Raw genomic sequence first — 19,260 nt, 5'->3', positions numbered from 1 at the left:
GGATACCAGCACACTGTGGGATACCAGGAAATGAAAGGGCAGATAAGCTGGCAAAAGAAGGAGCCGTGGAAGACCAACCTGAAAACAGTGTCAGCTTTAGTGAGCAGAAGACAATCATCAAGGCATTGATGAGGCCAAGGACAAACAGAGATGACTACCACACAATGTCCAGAGAGCAGCAAGTCAACCTCATCAGGCTGCGTACTGGCCACAACAGGCTCAATGCTCACATGAACCGAAAGTTCAAGCTGGCGCCATCACCAACCTGTGCCTGCGGTCAAGAGGACCAAACAGCGGAACACATCTTACAGCGATGTCCCTTACTAGATGAGGAACGAAAAGAAGTGTGGCCGTCACCAACTCCCTTGCAGACCAAACTATACGGCAGTCGACAGGAGTTGGAGAAAACGACAACATTTATCACCAGTGCTGGACTGATTGTGTAACCTCTGCGAACGCCAAGAAGAAGAAGAAGAAGAAGAGAGAATAGGATTCGATCAAACTTTCGCAAAAAAACTCCTCTTTTCTTTGAATAACTGAAGAAAGGAGGAATAAAGAGGTTACACACCTCGTCTCAGTGATTATCAAAAATAATGGTCTCAGTTCGCGGTCATGAAAAAGCTCGCTAAAGCTCGCATTTTTCATGATCCGCTAACTTCGACCATTATTTTTGATAATCACTGAGACTCGGCATGTAACCTCTACATACACTACCCGTCATAAGAGATCAGATTTTTCTGATGAGGCAGTTTATTGTAAAACCAATTATATGACTGAAAATACCATTCATTTCCCGACCTTATTCAGAAAACAGATTGAGTTTACATGATGTAGTGTCGATACAGTGGAACCTACAACACAGACACCCCCCAAAATCAAATTCGCAAAATCAAGGTTCCATCGTTAAAATCGACAAAAAATCAGAACTGCTAAAACAAAACATGTTCTGCGCGTTCTTTTGTTCACATATCTTGTCTAACAATGATTATGACATTATGGCATGCTGAATGGTGTAGGTGTCATTCATCCGAGAAGCCGTAAAAAGCGGTTTTTGAGGCCGTTTTATTGGGCAATGAAACAAAACCGGTATGGTTTAGTAACTCATCAACGCATTGCCTTCAAACTTTCGGTGATTCGTGCCAACACATGCCGTAAAGTAAATACGGAATTTTAGGGCCATTTGAGTTATTAGGTCTGCTGTTATTTGACATGCCAGAAAGAGTTCTTACACTGACGGTCTTTGCTGACTCATTGGACAAAAATTAATGTGTTGTTATATTCAAGAACAATAACAGACTTAAATTTCATGTACATATCTTATCAGACATGGGTGGCATGAGGCTTCCAACGCGAAAGTTGTGTTTAAGAAGTTGACTCATTCAGAGCGCGGAGCGCAAATGTCCGCTTACGCCTAGCAAAGCTCACTGCTGACACGTTTAACTGATCATCGCTCTTAAAAGAGCATTTTCCAAGAAATACTGTGTGCATTTAAACAAGTGCGCTGTGAACAGCTATAGTTGAACATGTATTAAATTAAGGGTAAATTGAAGCTTTCAATGTTCTTAATGCATGCTAATTCAAACACATTTCTGTTCAATCGGACATAATACAGAATACAGAATACAGTATTTATTGAGCCAAGTGACATTAAAAAACATTTAAAGCACAAGGAATTTCGCGTAGTGTTGGTAAAATCACGCACACACACACACCCACACACACACTGACACACACACGCCCACACATACACTAACATACACACCAACACACACGCCCACACTACAGCAGTCACGATCACACCATCACACGCAGGCTAGACATGAGGTAAAACAAATGACAATCATCTATTAAAAGAAAATGTACAAAGAGTGGTCTAAGATGCTGGTGGAAGGGTCTACACAGAATACAATTTTATAATCTAATGCATAGTTAGAACTAGCCCATCCCCTCCACCCACCCACTCATGAATAACTAAAATAATGCAGCTAAAGAAAATGTTGAACATTTGGAAATCAGGAATCACACATCAAAGTCCCACTCAACCCTCCCCCCTCTCCCCGCCACCACCACCACCACTACCTAACACTGAGTCACAGGATGTGGTGAGCTCACCGCCAGCAGGATCACCGACTGCGAAGCTGCCCAACTGAGGGATGGGATGCGTTAAGGGAGGAAACAGCTTGGGGGAAGAAAGAGGTCTGGAGACGACGAGTGCGTGCCCCCAGGGATCGGAATCGACGACCTGAGGGCAGGCGCTCGAAGAGGGGATGGCCAGGGTGGGACTCGTCAGCCACAATTTTCTGGGCTCTGGACAGCATGCGCTTGGCATAGAGGGATGCTAGGGAGGCCAGCTCACAGCCGACGATCCTGCTAGCAGTGCGCACCACACGCTCCAGCTTGTACTTGAGCAGCTGGGAGGTGTTGCCGTACCACACTGTGATGGAGAATGTCAAGATGCTCTCCACCACGGCCCTGTAGAACTGGACCAGGATGACCTGGCTGAGGCGGAACTTCTTGAGCTGGCGCAAGAAGTAGAGGCGTTGCCGCGCTCGCTTGACGATGGCGTGAACGTTATCATCCCAGCACAGGTCGTTGGAGATGGTGGTGCCCAAGAACTTGAAAAAGTCCACCATCTCGATGGGATCGCCGTTGATGATCAGTGGAGCCACAGGGCCTTTTTTCCTGCGAAAGTCCACCACCATCTCCTTGGTCTTGGTGGCGTTCAGCAGGAGATTGTTGTTGTCGCACCACGACACCAGACAGTCGACCTCCTGGCGGTAAACGGTCTCATCACCGCCGGTGATGAGACCTTCGGCTGTGGTGTCGTCAGCGAACTTCACCAGCTGAACTGAGTCATGAGAGGCGACGCAGTCGTTGGTGAAGAGGCAGTAGAGCAGCGGTGAGAGGACGCACCCCTGGGGTGCTCCGGTGCTCAGGACCAGTACATCTTCATTTTTAAAACTCTGTCTGACATGTCGCATAACAGCTGAACTTATATCTCAAAGGACTTGATGTGTAAGCACAAATCACTGAAAGTTTGAAGTCAATGCGTTAACGAGTAACTTAAATGTACCATTTATTTTGGTCTCATTATCTGCTAAAACGGCTTTAAAAACTGCCTGTTATGCCTTCTGAGAGGATTGACACCTTGACATACTTGCGATCTTGATTTTAGGGCGTGTCTGTGATGTATGTTCCAAGGTATCGACACTACGTCATGTAAACTCAATCAGTTTTTCTGAATAAGGTAGGGGAATGAATGGTCTTTTCAGTCATATACTTGGTTTTACAATCAACAGCCTCATCAGAAATATGTACCCTCAAAAGCATCTGCCTAGTTTTGTATGACGGGTAGTATAGAAATGAACATCTCAGGAAGACTATAAACGTACGACAGGGGCTTTGACAACCAGAGTTTTCGCCCTTGATTTGTTTTCATTGTTGACTCTCCTGAGTAATTGGTTACTCTTAGTACTCATCAGTGTCCGGGTGCTAACAGTGACGTTATCTCAAATGATTTTAAAACTAGAGCTAGGTATAACCAACTGTTTTTTTCAAATTCTTCATGCATTGATCTTTTTGAAGTTGAAATTCATTCAAATCAAGAGAAATCATGGCCGCAGTTCGAACATGTCTTTTGCGTTGTTTTTGGTGTTAAAATCTGACCTACGATTAAAGAGAAGACATCTGCAAAATGTCAAAGCTCTAGTAGACATAACCAAGAAGGTATCTCTCGCGGAAAATCGGAAGTCACCGAAACAGGGTGAAAGCGGGTTATTTTGTCTCCCTGTTTCGGGGACTTCCGATTTTTCGCGAGAGTTACCTTCTCTTAGCTTGGTTATGTCTACTAGAGCTTTGAAACTTTGCACATTTCTTGGGTTTGATTATCTGCCGACATGACCCCAATTTGGTTGAGCCTTGTCACATTTTTGGGTCGCAGCGGGGTCATGTTAGATTTATAAACAAAATAACGCTGACATTTTCTTGGACACACGCATGCAGCAAAACGGAAAACAAATGGGGAGCGCGATTATGTTGCTGCAGGCTATACCGAAGGATAGTTACCCGAATTTTCTGGACAGAGTTCCCAATGGACAAAATATATACCAAAAACCAAATATAAGAAATACCTTCATGAGGATGATTGGTATGTTCCTGGCCAATGCGTAGCATGCCCTCTTCAGCGTCTGTGGCCCTCCCCCAACCATCAAGCAGATGGATGGTTTCGTTTGATCTGTTACACACACACACACACACGCGCGCGCACGTACGCACACACACACACACATACACACACACACACACACACACACACACACACACACACACACACACACACACACACACACACACACACACACACACGTACACATGAATACACATGTTAAAACTTCTCATTCCTTGTAAAGACATACCATTGACAGAACCTTAAAGGTTCTCGTACTCCAACTGAACAATTCACACAGCCGTTCTTCTATACTTTGGCTTTCTTATTAGAATCAATTTCATTAATTGAACATTTCTATCACATTGTGTGGTTCGGATGTACTTGTGCACTCAATTACCTCATTAAGGTCGTTTGTGTACACACCTATTCAGAGCTTTTTTGAGTAAACTTGCTGTTAGTTAGTTAGTTAGCTGTTGGTTTTTGGGTCCAGCAGACCATAATAGGCCAAATCAGGACCCCACAAGTTAATTTACACATTTTTAGATTAAAACAATTCTAATACATAAAATCCGTAACGTCACCCGAAGGCAACAAAAAAGTCAAAGCAAAACCCCATATGTCAAATAAATTAGGTAGTTTTAAAATTCAGATCTTAAAATAAAGACCAGACTCCTTTAAAAAACCCAAAAGAGCTGCAGAGCTGACCTCTGTAAAAATACTTTTCAAGCTCGAGGTGCCAAAATACTTTTCTCATTGATCATACAAATCAGCACACTCGGAGATAAAATGACTCACAGTAAAACCGGTATCACAGACGTGGCACCATAAGTGTGACCAGTATGTAACCTGGCCAAAACACTTTCTTCTTTTCTATTTGAAGCCACTAAAGGAAGTGGCTTTAACAGGTCAGGAAGAGTTTTATACAATTTGTTTTCCGTGCAGGTAGACCAACGGTCTTGCCAGAGTTTTAAGCTGTAACAAAGGGTCTTCCGACGTAAGTCAGTAAAAGGAACAGACTGCTCAGGGAGACGAGGAACCGCCAAATCTAGAGCATCCTTTGCTGCCTTGTCAGCAACCTCGTTGCCGTGTATGCCCATATGACTGGGCGCCCACATAAAATTGATAGTCTTTCCTTCAGAAATAAGTTTATGAAGGTCGTGAATGTCGAATAAAAAAGGGTGAGTAAACTTTCTGGTGGATATCGCTTCAAGAGCTGAAAGCGAATCAGATACAATCAAAAATGACTGATGTCTGGATTGATAAATTAATGTTAATGCCAAGATGATGGCCCTAAGTTCCGCCGAATACGCCGACGAACCATTAGGGAGCCGGAGTTGAAGTGATTGATGTAATTTCTTGTTATGAACTGCTGCCGCAGCAGCTGAATCGTCTTTGAGAGAGCTGTCAGTAAAAATGCATTCATACTCTGTGTACTTTGAGCACTGCTCAAGAAACAGTTGTCTAAAGACAGAGTCCGAGGTTTCATTCTTCTTGAAAGTAGTTAGGGAAAAATTGACGGTTGGGTTTTCAAACTGCCAGGGTGGAGTGTTTGTTGTCAAAGGATCGTCACATACAGAATCAATATCTATAACGACCCTTTCACATTCCGAAAGCATACGTATGCCGAAAGTTGGTATTTCAGTAGGTTTGGCTAAAAATGTGTCCTTCAGAATGGGATTAATAACACATTCATGAGCAGGGTTTTCAGGGTTTGCCTTTAGCTTTAGGTAATAATTCATGGAAAGCCGAAGTCTGCGGATCTCCAGAAGAGGTTCTCGCGACTCGGCATACAAACTATCTACTGGTGTTGTGCGAAAAGCACCCAAACAAACTCTCAGACCCTGATGGTGGATGGGATCTAAGGCCTTGAGGACATTTCTCTTTGCAGAACCATAAACAATACACCGTAGTCCAGCTGCGGACGGACAAGAGGCGATACAGACGTAACAATGTTGCTCTGTCAGCCACCCAATCCGTGTGACTTATAACTTTGAGAACGTGGAGACCCTTTTGACATTTGGTTCTTAAATATTTGATGTGGGATAAAAAAAGAAAGGTTGCTGTCAAAAATCAGACCAAGAAATTTGACTTGTTTAGAAACTGTAATTTTATGGTTGTTTATAAAAAGAGAAAGCTGAAGAACTTGATGTTTTTTCCTGTGGAAATGAATACATTCTGTTTTAGCCAGGGAAAATTTGAACCCGTTCTCTTGAACCCATTTTTGAATTTTGGAAATACACATCTGAAGCTGCCGTTCAACTCCAGCTAGTGTTCTTCCCTTGGCAGAAATTTGAAAATCATCAACAAAAAGAGATTTTGTCGATGCCAGACTGGACGTGTTTGACGATGTTATTGATTTTATTGTTAAAAAGTAACGGTGATAAAATACTCCCTTAAGGAACTCCCATCTCCTGTTCAAAAGAATCGGAGAAAGTAGAACCTACTCGGACCTTAAACTCCCTTTCGGTAAGAACATTTGAAATAAAATTGGGAAGATTCCCATCAAACCCTAAGGTTTTAAGATCTGATAAAATACCATGCTTCCATGTTGTGTCATACGCCTTTTCCAAATCGAACAAGACGGACACAACGTGCTCTCCGCTTACCAGAGCGTTACGAACAAACGTTTCAAAACGAATCAAATGATCCGTTGTACTTGCATGTTTTCGGAAACCGCACTGGACTATGTCCAAAGCATTGATCCTTTCCAAGTGCCACAGTACCCTCTCATCCACCAGTCTCTCCATCGTCTTACAAAGACAGCTGGTTAAGGCTATCGGCCGATAATTATTAGGATCCGAATGATCCTTTCCAGGCTTCGGAATGGGAATAATTATGGCCTTTCGCCAGTCAGGAGGAAAAGTTCCAGTAGACCAGATATGATTAAAAATAGTTAAAAGAACTTTCAGGACGTTTTCAGGGAGATGACCCAAAAGTTGATAATGGATATCATCCGGCCCTGTAGCGGAGACATTGGATTTTAAAATGGCATCCTTTAACTCGTACATCGAGAAAGGGGAATTGTAATCTTCCAAATTGGCAGAATGAAAGGAAACGGGTCTAGCTTCAGATTTATCTTTAACTTTTTGAAACTCTTCAGAATAATGTTCCGAAGAAGAGTTATGATTTATTGTTGAAGCTAAGATATTCGCCACGTTTTTCTTGTCGGTTATTACTCGACCATGTTGTTTGAGGCATTGGACAACCTCTTTACGATTTTTACCTTTAATCTTACGGATAATCTGCCATACCTTCTTGCTTGAAGTTTTGAAATTAAGCTTAGAGCAAAAATTGCGCCAAGAGGCTTTTTTACTCTTTTTGTAAATGAAACGGCTTTGAGCTCGAAGTTTTTGGTGAGCGATCTTATTGGCTGATTTTGGGTATAGATACATATGCCGTTGAGCTCGTTTACGCTCCTGATTGACAGCTTGGCACTCTTCGTTAAACCATGGTGTTTTTGGACCTTTGGGTTTAGAGGAAGATTTGGGTATGCTGTCTTTTGCGCATTGTACCAAAAGGGTGGACAAGGTTAAAGCCGGGTCTTCAGAATTTAGAACTTCTGGGGTTATTTGTCCTGAAGTGGAAAGACGAAATAAATCCCAGTTAGCTTTGGAAAATTTTCAGTGTGGAAGGGCTTCCTCGCCCTGATCCTCTTCAAAACTGACAAAACAGGGAAAATGGTCACTTCCACACAGATCCGAATGGACAGATTATTTCAAATCAAGAAACAAAGATGGATGGCAGATAGCCAAGTCCAAATGAGATTCTTCTCCAGATTGCGTTAAAAAGTACCCTCTCCGGAATTTAAAAGACACAAATCCAAGTTATCGATGACATCTTCGATAATCTTTCCTTGAATGTTGGAAGATTCACTCCCCCAACGTCGGGAATGGCCGTTAAAATCCCCTACCAAAAGGAACGGGGTTGGTAATTGATGTATTAAGTATTCTAGGTCATTTTTGGTGACCGTAGTAGATGGTGACAGATACAAGGAACAAACAGTTAAAGCTCTATTACAAGAAATGCGAGCCGCTATTGCCTCAAGGTTAGTGTCCAATTGAACCTGATTATAAAGAAAATCAGAACGGATACAAAGTGCATTACCTCGGCCCGAAGACCGTAACAAGCAAATATACCCAGGTAAGGACATAGTTTTGTTTGGGCCAATAAGCGTTTCCTGTAAACAGACTGCAAAGGGGTTATGCTTCAAGAGGAGATGGAGTTCCTCCTTATTGGCATTAAAACCTCTGATGTTCCACTGTAATATGGAAGCCATATTTAAAGAGAATCAATTATATTTCATGTCCGACCCTCCGCTCTCGACAAGCGGGGGACGGACTGTGTTAATGTCTTCCATAGCCGATTCCTCCCCCTCGTCTGACAAGGAAGAGAAGTGGTTGGATAAGGTTAAGAGAGAATCATCTCCCTTTTTCCCTCGAGAATTCGGGATGTTCCTGCCCTTGAGGGAGGACCTTAATTTTTCCTCCACAGAATTCGACCAAACAGGCCGAAGTTGAGATGCCGGTTTGATGTCCAAACGGCGAGTGGAGTTCGTTGCATTCCTCTACTTGTCCAGTTTGGATGGGGCAGTGGTGGTGTTTTTCACGCCCACCTGCGTGCTTGTGGTGGCTGTGTTCCTCACAGCCGCCCGTCTGTCCGAAACGTCGGGTAAAGCCGCCTTCTCACTCGTATTCTCAGCAACCGGAGGCAACACCATCGGCATTTTGGAATCTGTCTTCCCGAGATATTTGCTCAAAGCCACTACAACATTTTCCAGGCGATCAATCTTCTGTACAAGGTGATCCATGAGATCAGTGACCTTTGACAGAAAGTTCTCAAAGCCTGCAGGAACAGGCTGCGTCGCAGAGAGACTATTCGTGACCTGTGAATAAGAAGGTTTTGCCATTTGAGACATGACCTTCTGCTTCGCTTCACCGAAGGAACAGTTTGTTTCTGATCGGACCTTTTGGATTTTTTCTTCAATCTTCCATTGAGGGCACTCTCTGGATGATGATGAGTGTGGTCCTTTGCAATTATGGCATTGCTTGGGCCCATCATAGTTACCTTCGTGTTTTTCTTTTTCGCAGTCTCTGCACATGTCTTTTGCTTTGCAGTTTTTGCTGCTGTGTCCGAATTTTTGACACTTGAAAGAACGCAATGGAGACGGGACGAATGGTGCAACTGGAATACTTTCGTAGAGAACGACAATTCTGGTAGGCATAGTTGCCGTACAGAAAGTTAGGAAGAGAGTGTTTGTCTCCACTTTCTTGCCATCTTTTTCAGTTCTCATCACACGTTTCACATCTGTGACACGCTGCGATGCCAATGCTGCGATGCGATGTGCATTTCGCGATAACAGAGATGCGTTGCAAATTGACCATGAGTCGCACACATCAAACAGTAAGCCAGATTGGCTTTTACTTTAACAATCCACGTTTCGCCTGAAAGCTCACATTCACCGGCTCGATTTGTTACATGCGTAAGAACGTTATTTATTCCCAAGCTGCTTATGAATTAAAACTCGTGAGCATCTTTATGCTCGTACAATCCCTTTAATCCTTGTAAAAATTCCTTTCTACAGCTAATTAATTACTGTAAACTTACCTAGCTCCGCAGCGCTGATGAGCCGCGTTTGCAAATGACCCTGAACATCTTTACTATCCGACCAAAGGATGTGGTTGAAGCTATCCAAACCATCGAGTTCCTGTGATAGAAGGAAACAAATTAGAGAAAAAACGCGAGAAGAAAAAGTGCGAATCTGAATATCATCAGTGCTTTATCGTACATACCTGAGAGAGATTATGATACCATTCCTAAACCATATCTCCACACGTGTGCACATCATGTAAATGAGGCTGCATTGGTCAAAGTCACCAAGACAAACTTTATTCTGGAAATACTTTTTAGTTTCCTCTGAGAAGAAGTTTGAGAAGACATGATATTATTCCAATGTTTACGTCATTTTTAAACTATTTCGCTTTTGAGGTCAGAGATAACACTTTGCAAAGGAGGTAAAAGAAGAGACTCTCCGACCTCAGTGACATAAAAGCGGAAAGGGGATTGGATAACTATGTTATTGCGTTGTTTTCCGTGTTGTTGTTTTGTTGTTGTTGTTGTTTTGGCGTTTAAATCCTGTTTGGGCAATAGTTGGGTATTTAGATAACTAGATTTGTTGTGATGAAAAATTCACTGGGCGAAAAAATCCTTTTTGCAACAATACTCCCAGCCAAACACACAACGTGAATACGACGTTGCAAAAATGTAAAATGTGTGGTGTCTTAACAACGTTGCAAAATGTACGTGAAATTAATAACAAAACAATAATAAAACATTCTTCTATAGCGCTGTTCACCGCCAGATAAGTCTCATGGCGATTTACAAATCCATCATACAATACAAGCATTAATAGTTGACATGTCATAAACAACAACCAGATACATATGATACTCTAGAAGGTTTAAAAACAACCAGTCAACAAGCAAACTTATCATTCGGCACACCCCCCGCGGGTTAGGGGGAGTCCCATAATGGTTGGGACTAGAAAGAATTTACCCGATGCTATCCAGCATGTCGTAAGAGGCGACTAACGGTTCTGTTTCTTCTCTTCTTTTGTCTTATTTCTGCCTTACCAGTCCTTTCACCTATATTTCCTTCCAAGAAAACTCTCCCTACTATTCCCTGCAGTTTTCCAATTCTTTTCTTGTTGTCTTATTTCTACCTGACTGGATCCATCACCTTTATTTCACTTACCAAAAGTCTTCTTTTCCACATCCTTATTTCTCTGCACCCCGCATGTCGTATGAGGCGACTAACGGATTCTGTTTCTGCTTTTACCCTTGTTGAGTGGTTCTTGTATAGAATATAGTCAATGTTTGTAAAGATTTTAGTCAAGCAGTATGTAAGAAATGTTTAGTCCTTTGTACTGGAAACTTGCATTCTCCCAGTAAGGTCATATATTGTACTACGTTGCAAGCCCCTGGAGCAATTTTTTGATTAGTGCTTTTGTGAACAAGAAACACTTAACAAGTGGCTCTATCCCATCTCCCCCCTTTCCCCTATCCCATCCCCCCCCTTTCCCTCGTCGCGATATAACCTTCGTGGTTGAAAACGACGTTAAACACCAAATAAAGAAAGAAAGATCATTCGGCACATTCACTCAGAAGTCACATGCACGCATTACACCACAGCTTCAATGTCCTAATTACTTTGCTTATTTCAGTAAAAGGCAGATTTGTACAGGTGAATCTTCCGTTCAATCTTAAATGATGGTAGTGAAGGAGACTGGCTAGGGGAAATGAGTTCCAGAGTGTAGGGACTTGGAATCTGAAGGAATCTAGGAACTGTGAGGAGCAGCTGGAATGAGGACCTCAGGGACCTAGTTGGAGAGTACTTTGTCAGTTTTTATGACAAGTAAGGAGGGAGGGTGCCATGAAAGTAATTGAAAGCGAGAGTGCCCAGCTTGTACTGTATTCTCTGTTGCACTGGAAGCCAGTGGAGATGATTCAGCAGTGGCGTAGCATGATCTCTGCGCTTCTTTCGGAGGATTACCTTAGCTGCATTGTTCTGAACTCGTTGAATGCAAGATACCTGATCAGTTTAAATGCCAGCCAAGAGAGAATTGCAGTAGTCAATGCGAGGTGTAACACGTGCACAGACGAGCTGTGTGGCAGCCTTCTTGGTCAAACAACGCCTGATCTTGGCTACTCTGCGAATCTCCAGGTAGGATGTACTGCAAATGTGACTCACTTGTCTGATCAATGGTTAATCACGCTTCAGCGTTCTTGTTTTAACATACATTTGTAAACGTTATTTTTACGCAGGTTCAATCTTATAAGTATAGGTTACAACACGAGTGGTTTTTTTATATGGCTTGTATTTCAGTCAAGACCCAGCGGATGAATATCATCGGGAGACACGAGCCTCTGGCGAGTGGCTCTCGATTGATATTCCCGCTGGGTCTTGACTGAAATACAAGCCATATAAAAAACCACGAGTGTTGTAATCTGTATATCCCATTCTACCATCAAACACAAAGTGTAGACTACTAGCGGCACTGTTGCGATCTGTGCAGGGTAAAACTGTTGCCAGCGAGACTTAGCCCTTTTGCAACCTTAAACTAAGTGACCGTCGCTGAAAAAATAAAACGAATGAGTGCATCGATAAGTACGCGGTAACACTACTTTCAGACCATTTAAAAGCTTTAAGTAAAGGTTCATAAGTTGCAAGAAAGTAATGAAGTCGAATAGAAATTAATTTAGTTGAAGCGCACAATTCTTTTGTTTTGCGTTTCAGGTCGGCAGAACGGGCGAAACGGGTTTGGGACCCATTTGGCTTACTCGATTCAGAATTGATTCCACGTTGTTTTTCTCGAACGTGTGTAATTAGGCTTATTGACAGAGAAGCAAATTTTAGGGAACAAATATGTAGGTTTAGATTTAACCATTTGCTCCCTATTTGAAATGTATCTGCGTGAAAAACTGTTTTGCGAGTGTGTTTGCATGGATGAACTTAAACTGGTATGGGTGGGAAGAAAACGCGACCGACACGTCTGTCACCGCCGATTGATTGCATTTTGAAGGAATATGACTGGATTACGGAAAAATATGTGGACTTACTGCAGAGCCAGGCAAAAGAGTAGACTTGCTCGCAAAACACGTGAAACAGCCGATGTTTGATAGCTGAAGGCGCACACCAAAACACACTACCGACAGATTCTCAAAAGTCGTCTGCTAACGATGCAAGGGGAGGGTACTCGTGTTTTTGTTTTGGTTCGCTAGCATCTGGTTATCTTGTAAGTTGAATGTTCGTTTTTTTCGACCTGCATTGCTTTCATAATGAAAGAAACTTTTGCTTATTGCATCTCATACATCAGATCAGTTCTGAGATTCATTTTTGCGTGCAACTGATATGGTTTTCTGAGCCGTGCAATACGATTTTAGAACTTCATACAAATGTGTCACATTGTTCGGCGCGAGGTCAAAGGTCGGGAGGAAAGTAGTCCTTTGCCCAAATCGGAATCTGCACTATCATATATTTTTTGGAGTCCATGATGTATTTATTGAGCTATAAAAATACAACATATATACCCATACTGAAGTAACAGAGACAAAGAAGGGAGGTCATGGGATATTAGATTATATATGCTTGTTAAGTAGCAAAAGCAGAAACAGACCGCAGCCCGTATGAAACGTCCAAAGCGCGTCCGAGATAGGAGCCTCGTTCTCGTGTCAATAGGACATAATGGCGATTTTGCAGACAAGATATTTCTGCGTCTGCAGTATCTATTTGGTTAAAGAAAATGAAACTCAATAGTACCACCGAAAAAGTTGCTTTGCATTTGACCAGAATGTTCACTGGCCAACTGGGCGATCTGCCCGGTGGATTTTGTAATCGCCCCTGGCGACCGGATGTTTAATTTGACCATCCCTGCCGGTGCATGTGTGCGAGCGAGCTTGCATCAGTGCGTGTTTGTGAATGTATGTTTGTGTCTGTGTTTGTTTGTGTTTATGTTTGTTTTTTGTACATGAGTAAGTAAATTATACCCTCCAATTTTCCATTGTAGGGATGGCAACAGCAATACTCCCTTTGATGTCAAAGTCATTAAGCTCCAACTTGAACTTTTTAAGAGCGGTTCGCACAATTGTTCCTGCGCCACTCGTGAGCAAAATGCCGTCTGGAAAGAATACAACAACAGTTGTATCAGATAAACACACACTTACGCACATACACACACGCACGCACATGCACGCACACAAACGCACACTTACGCACGCACGCACACTCACTAACTCACTCACTCACACACTCTGTGCGCGCCTTCATGTAGAAGCTGCATGGTACTCATACTACACTCATCAATCTCACAAGAACACAAGCGATAACGCGCAAAATAGTATTATTATTATTAACCGTCATTCAGTGAGCAATAATGCGTTGATGCGGCAATGAGTTACGATATTGCCATATTGCGTTACTATATTGCGATATTGCGGTAAAAAAACCAAAAACGTATGCGCTGTACGTTGCTTCACATGAAGAAGACACAACACTGTTCACCAGCAAATCTTCAAACCGGTGTCCATTTTACATTCAATATTTCTTCACATAATCCAAAAAACAGTTTACTGATAAACGTTAACTCAGAAAAATAACATGATGACCTCAAACTCTTCCAACGAAACCCGCATATCAAACTGCCGAGAGAGGGTCAAGCCATACTATATATTCAGCACAACATCTGATATGGGACAGTCCATTTTACGGGACTTGGTAATCACTTTAACCAACCATAAACGTCCACACAAAAACGTTAGGGCGTATGTTCCCAGTACAGCCAATCCACAGATGATCACGCGAGTCGCGCGTGATCATGCAAATTGAGTGGGACAAGCCATTCTGTAAGAGGGAATACACAAATATCTGACATTTACTTTGCTTAAAACACGCGAATCACGCGCATACCTGCAGTTTACGACAGGCTCACAAAACACAGGTCACAACCGGGCGCAACAAAAAGAGCACGGTTTTCTCCCTCTAAACCGTCGAGGACTTGATCAAAACGTTATTTTCAAAAGCAGGTGAATACACGCTAGATCGGCGTGCACACACTCAGTGTGTGTGTGTGTGATCGACGAAAAATCACAATAGGAAAAACCTTTGTAACTTTAACATTCAAGAAGAGAGTAAAATCAATTTACTATTCGGAACATGTTGTTTTCTTTTGCTAGCTAGCTTGTATTCGTTCTGTTGAAAGGAAACATCCGGAAAAAGTCGTTTAAACCCGCCATAGGAGAATTCACCTGTGTCAAAATAATTCCTGACTTTGCATGTCTACAGACAAACAAATGTTTACAAACATTAGCCAAAGTTTCATTTGCGTATAAGCAATGATGCAAAATTTGCTAGGTCTGTTAACACGCTTACTATTTGTAGGATGATAACTTTGCCACAGCGATGCTTAGCCAAGCGTGACCGAAGCATGTTTTGAGAGGCACGCAGCGATAACCGATGTCAGTGCGAAACAGCGTGAACGTTCCATTTTCTTCTTATATGTGTGCATGTCTAGCAAATGTATGCCAGTGGTTACACACACATAAAACTTCGGCAGAACCTGTATCAATACATTGTCTGCAGACACGCACAGTCATAACTGTTTGGACACAAGTGAACAATCCTATGACGGGTTGAACAATTATTTCCTTATTATTGCAATACATTGTTAAAATTCAACATTTTACTCGTATTACGTCTACTATGTTGGCAAAATATGCAGAAAGTGTCGACGGAATCCACTAAGCATGTCTGACGTACAGCGCCTTTTGTCATGATAACACCCACAATTGACGCAAAAACTAGAGTTTAAAATTGTTGGTAGGTCTTTGTTGACTCAACAAAAACAATTACGTTTTTATATTGTTCTACACTACCCGTCATAAAAAAAAGTAGGCAGATGCGTTTGAGGGGCTGTTGATTGTAAAACCAATTATATGACTGAAAAGGCCATTCATCTCCCTACTTTATTCAGAAAACATTTTGAGTTTTTATTACGTAGTGTCTGTACAGTGTGACCTACACCACAGATACCACTCAAAATCAAATGCGCAAAATCAAGGTTCCCTCGTTAAAATTGACAAAACAATCGGAACTGTTAAAACAAAACATGTTCTGCATAACAGCAAAAAGAACAATCAAATGTGCATCCAAAACAGTCAGTTTTGTTCATATATCTTGTCTAACAATGACATTATGGCATGATGGATGGTGCAGGTATCATTCCTCTGAGAAGCCGTAAAAGGCGGTTTTTACGCCGTTTAAAACTCCTCAATGCATTGCCTTCAAACTTTCGGTGATTTGTGCAAGCACATGTCGTAAATTACATATGGGCAATTCCAAAAAAATGCTCACCTAAGCCTGAAATTCAAAATGGAATTGACGGCTTTTTTACCGTACATATGTCATGAGAGATGTTTATAGTTAGTCATACAACTCATCGTTTGCCTCTTATTCACTCCTCTTGCATGCCGCCATTTTGTTTTTGATGCCATTTGGGAACGCGCCGTGTGAAGTCAATTTATGACAACTTTTAAGAATGTCATCGCGTGTGCTAGTTTTCATTGTTTTGGTTTCGAAAATAAGTCAGAGTTGCTAGAGAAGCCTTAAACTATCGTTTGTTCTGTTTTTCAAATATCTAATGATAATACTTTTTGAGATATATTCGAAACATTTTCCACCCCAAAATGGTGCCACGTCAGTGACGTTTTGGGTATAAAAACGTTTTGCGGCGATGAACCGATCGGTTGATTTATTTATTTTTTTGAGTTTTCTTAGCTTTTTAATGGAGGAGTCCAACCATGTGATTTCTTTTTGTTTGTCCCCATTCTGTTGTGCACAAAGTGCGTCACTGACATGGCACTGTTTTGTAACGTCTGTAACTTAGGTAAACACAGTTGTTGCTGGAGAAAGCTGAGCACAAAAAGGAGAGCATTTGGCCTTTATTTTTAATTTTTTAGTGCAATTAAACCGAGTGATTTGTAGGAGGTATGATCCCCCAAAATGATCAAAACGCTTTTATAACTGTTTCAGGTAACTGATCATCTTAAGTAATATCTCATTGGAATGGTCAAACATTTAACTGGTTAACCTTTCAGAGATGACGTCATTAGGTTGCTACGTCATAAATGACGAGGAATCAAACTAGGTCACTTTTGAGTTATGCTTCAGAACGGGGTCTTTTGTCAAGCACAATGAACAACTCCACTTCTGTGCAAGAGTGTAGCTAGGTAATGACACAAAGGAAATTTCTACAAAGGTGAAGAAAGTTACATGAATCAAAGCTGCTTCATATTCTACAACCTGACAAAATAAAACGAAAATCAAAACTGGGGGAAAAAGGAACAACACTGAATAGCCAAAACGACTTCCGGGAACTCTTTAAACAAGACGAATGTAGCTGCTGTATCTAAACTTACAAAACTAAGATTAAACGTGTTCATACGAGTATATAGCTATTCTGATGAACACGTGGGGGAATTCGGGGGCTGTGATTGGATGGTCTCTTCCGATCATCAAAGCATAATGCTACGGAAGTCGGCCATTTTTCTCAATATCCAAAAGCATATTGTCAATAACAAAGACGCATGGTTCCGGTTTACCCATCTGTACCACACGATGTTTCACTGATCGACAACAGCATACACTGACAACTTGAAATTCTTCTCGGGAATGTTTTTCAGCTTTACAAATGTCGATAGCATACCCTTTTCTGCTAACTTCCCGATAAAACAGGACTAAACCTATTATTGTCTGTCCCTAAACACCACAAAATGCCCAAAGTCGAAAGATGTAGTACAAACATGGGAGTAAAACGGAACAGCCGTTTTTGTGTGCCTGTGAGCTTAGTTCACAGTTGCCGACTGACACAAATTAACTTTCGCATTCGGCTTTTCTTATCTCGTAACTCCACACTAAATACCCCACTTCCCCTCTGAAGTTTTGATGTACAACCCATGGCACTAACATTCATGTAGTCGTTTATAACTGAGGTTGAAAAATTCGCTTCATGACGAGACAAGTATAAATGCCATTCACCCAAACTGAAAACGTTGCTGCCGTCTGCTCGCTTTGTACGGATTAGCTGTTCTCTCTTCCTCCCCTTGTTCCATCCTAGTTCTTCAGTTGTTTCTAGTTTTACGTTGATGTTGTGTTTTGGTCTTCTTCATAAGTAGTCTTGTTCAAAATTTAAAAAAAACTCAAACTTCTTTTTGTTGTATACGAATGAACTAATAAAAAGCTGTTTAACAGCTGTGTTGTCAAATCGAGGTTTTTTTCCAAAGTCAGTGTGGCTCCTGCGCAAAACTAATGCGCATAAGAAACGGCGTCTGCTATCAAAACCTGAGATCAACGCATCGACGCAAAAACTGTCATTTTGTAAGTTTGGAACAACAAATAAAGGTCAGAACAGCTATATAATCGCTATTGTATTTTCAGCGTAGCAATAGGGTCCGATATTTAGACTCGAACAAGTATAATGCGACTCGTCTTCGACTCGTCGGCATTATACTTGTCTCGTCTAAATATCGGACCCTATTGCTACGCTGAAAACACAATAGCTGTTAATAAAGTGCCTGACTTAAACTTTCATATAGAACAGTCCGCAGAATTCTACACAATGACCTTCAGTTTCAACAGTTGGCCGCAAAATGGATGCCTTATAAGCTGACAGGGAAACGGAAGAAGCAACAGGTTCCTGTTGCACGCGATCTGCTCAACCGTTTTGAACGAAGTAGACCCAAACTTGTTATGAATGTAGTCACTGATAATGAGACTTTGGTTTCCTTCTATATTATAGCCAGAAAACACAAAACAAAGCGCGATTGGACCACAATGACGTGACGCACCAAATTTGTATGCAAGGTTTTCAAAGCAGAAACAGTGCTATTCGCTGTATTTTGTAATCACCAAGGTCCATTTGCTGTCGATATTCTGTCTGCTAACAGAACTGTCACTGTCACTTACTATGCAAAAACCTTATTACCCAAACTTACTCACGAGTTCAGCAGTCAACGACTAAACTGCGAAACCCAGACTTCCCTTCTCTTCCATGACAATGCCAGTCTCCACACAATACGGGCCGTAACTCCATTCCTTAAAGTCTAAATAATCCTATCTTTGCCTCACACACTCTACAGACCTGATTTTTTATTACTCCTTGTGATTTCTGGTTATTCCCTCTATGAAAACAAGACTTTTTGTCAAGACATTTTATTGTTTCCAAGACATCAAAAAAGGTGACAAATCGGAGCTTAAAACCAACCCCAAATAAGGCCATCTTAAGGCATCTACTTCGCTCAGGCACTTGTGACTTTGCATCGATGTAGGAGGAGAGTATTTCTAATGGCTACTGCAATTTGAGCCAGATACGCCAAACAGTCTCCGCGGAAAATCACATTTGATCATTTTGTTTGGATCATACCTCGTAGCGCTAATTCTCATGCAACAATGTTGGAGTTTAGTTATGTACAGATTTACAATTAACGTGATATTCTCGACTAACACCAACAAAAAATAAAGTGGAAAAGTGTGTTGCACATATA

At 41.7% G+C, this 19,260-nt stretch overlaps 1 protein-coding gene across 1 annotated transcript in view; it reads right to left on the bottom strand.

Moving 5' to 3' along the window:
• The window catches only part of LOC138956876 (uncharacterized), a 50,025-nt gene that overhangs the window by 6,443 nt on the left and 24,322 nt on the right, over nt 1-19,260 (bottom strand). The window contains exons 4-6 of the mRNA XM_070328094.1: nt 13,711-13,841; nt 9,773-9,872; nt 4,131-4,234 (exon numbers count right to left, since the gene is read on the bottom strand). Coding sequence (XP_070184195.1) covers nt 4,131-4,234; nt 9,773-9,872; nt 13,711-13,841 — 335 coding nt within the window. The remainder of the gene's footprint in view (nt 1-4,130; nt 4,235-9,772; nt 9,873-13,710; nt 13,842-19,260) is intronic.

Source organism: Littorina saxatilis, unplaced genomic scaffold (assembly GCF_037325665.1).
Source record: "Littorina saxatilis isolate snail1 unplaced genomic scaffold, US_GU_Lsax_2.0 scaffold_178, whole genome shotgun sequence".
Classification (NCBI taxonomy): domain Eukaryota; kingdom Metazoa; phylum Mollusca; class Gastropoda; order Littorinimorpha; family Littorinidae; genus Littorina; species Littorina saxatilis.
Note: the sequence above shows the minus strand (reverse complement) of the source record. Positions and strands in the feature narration are given on the sequence as shown.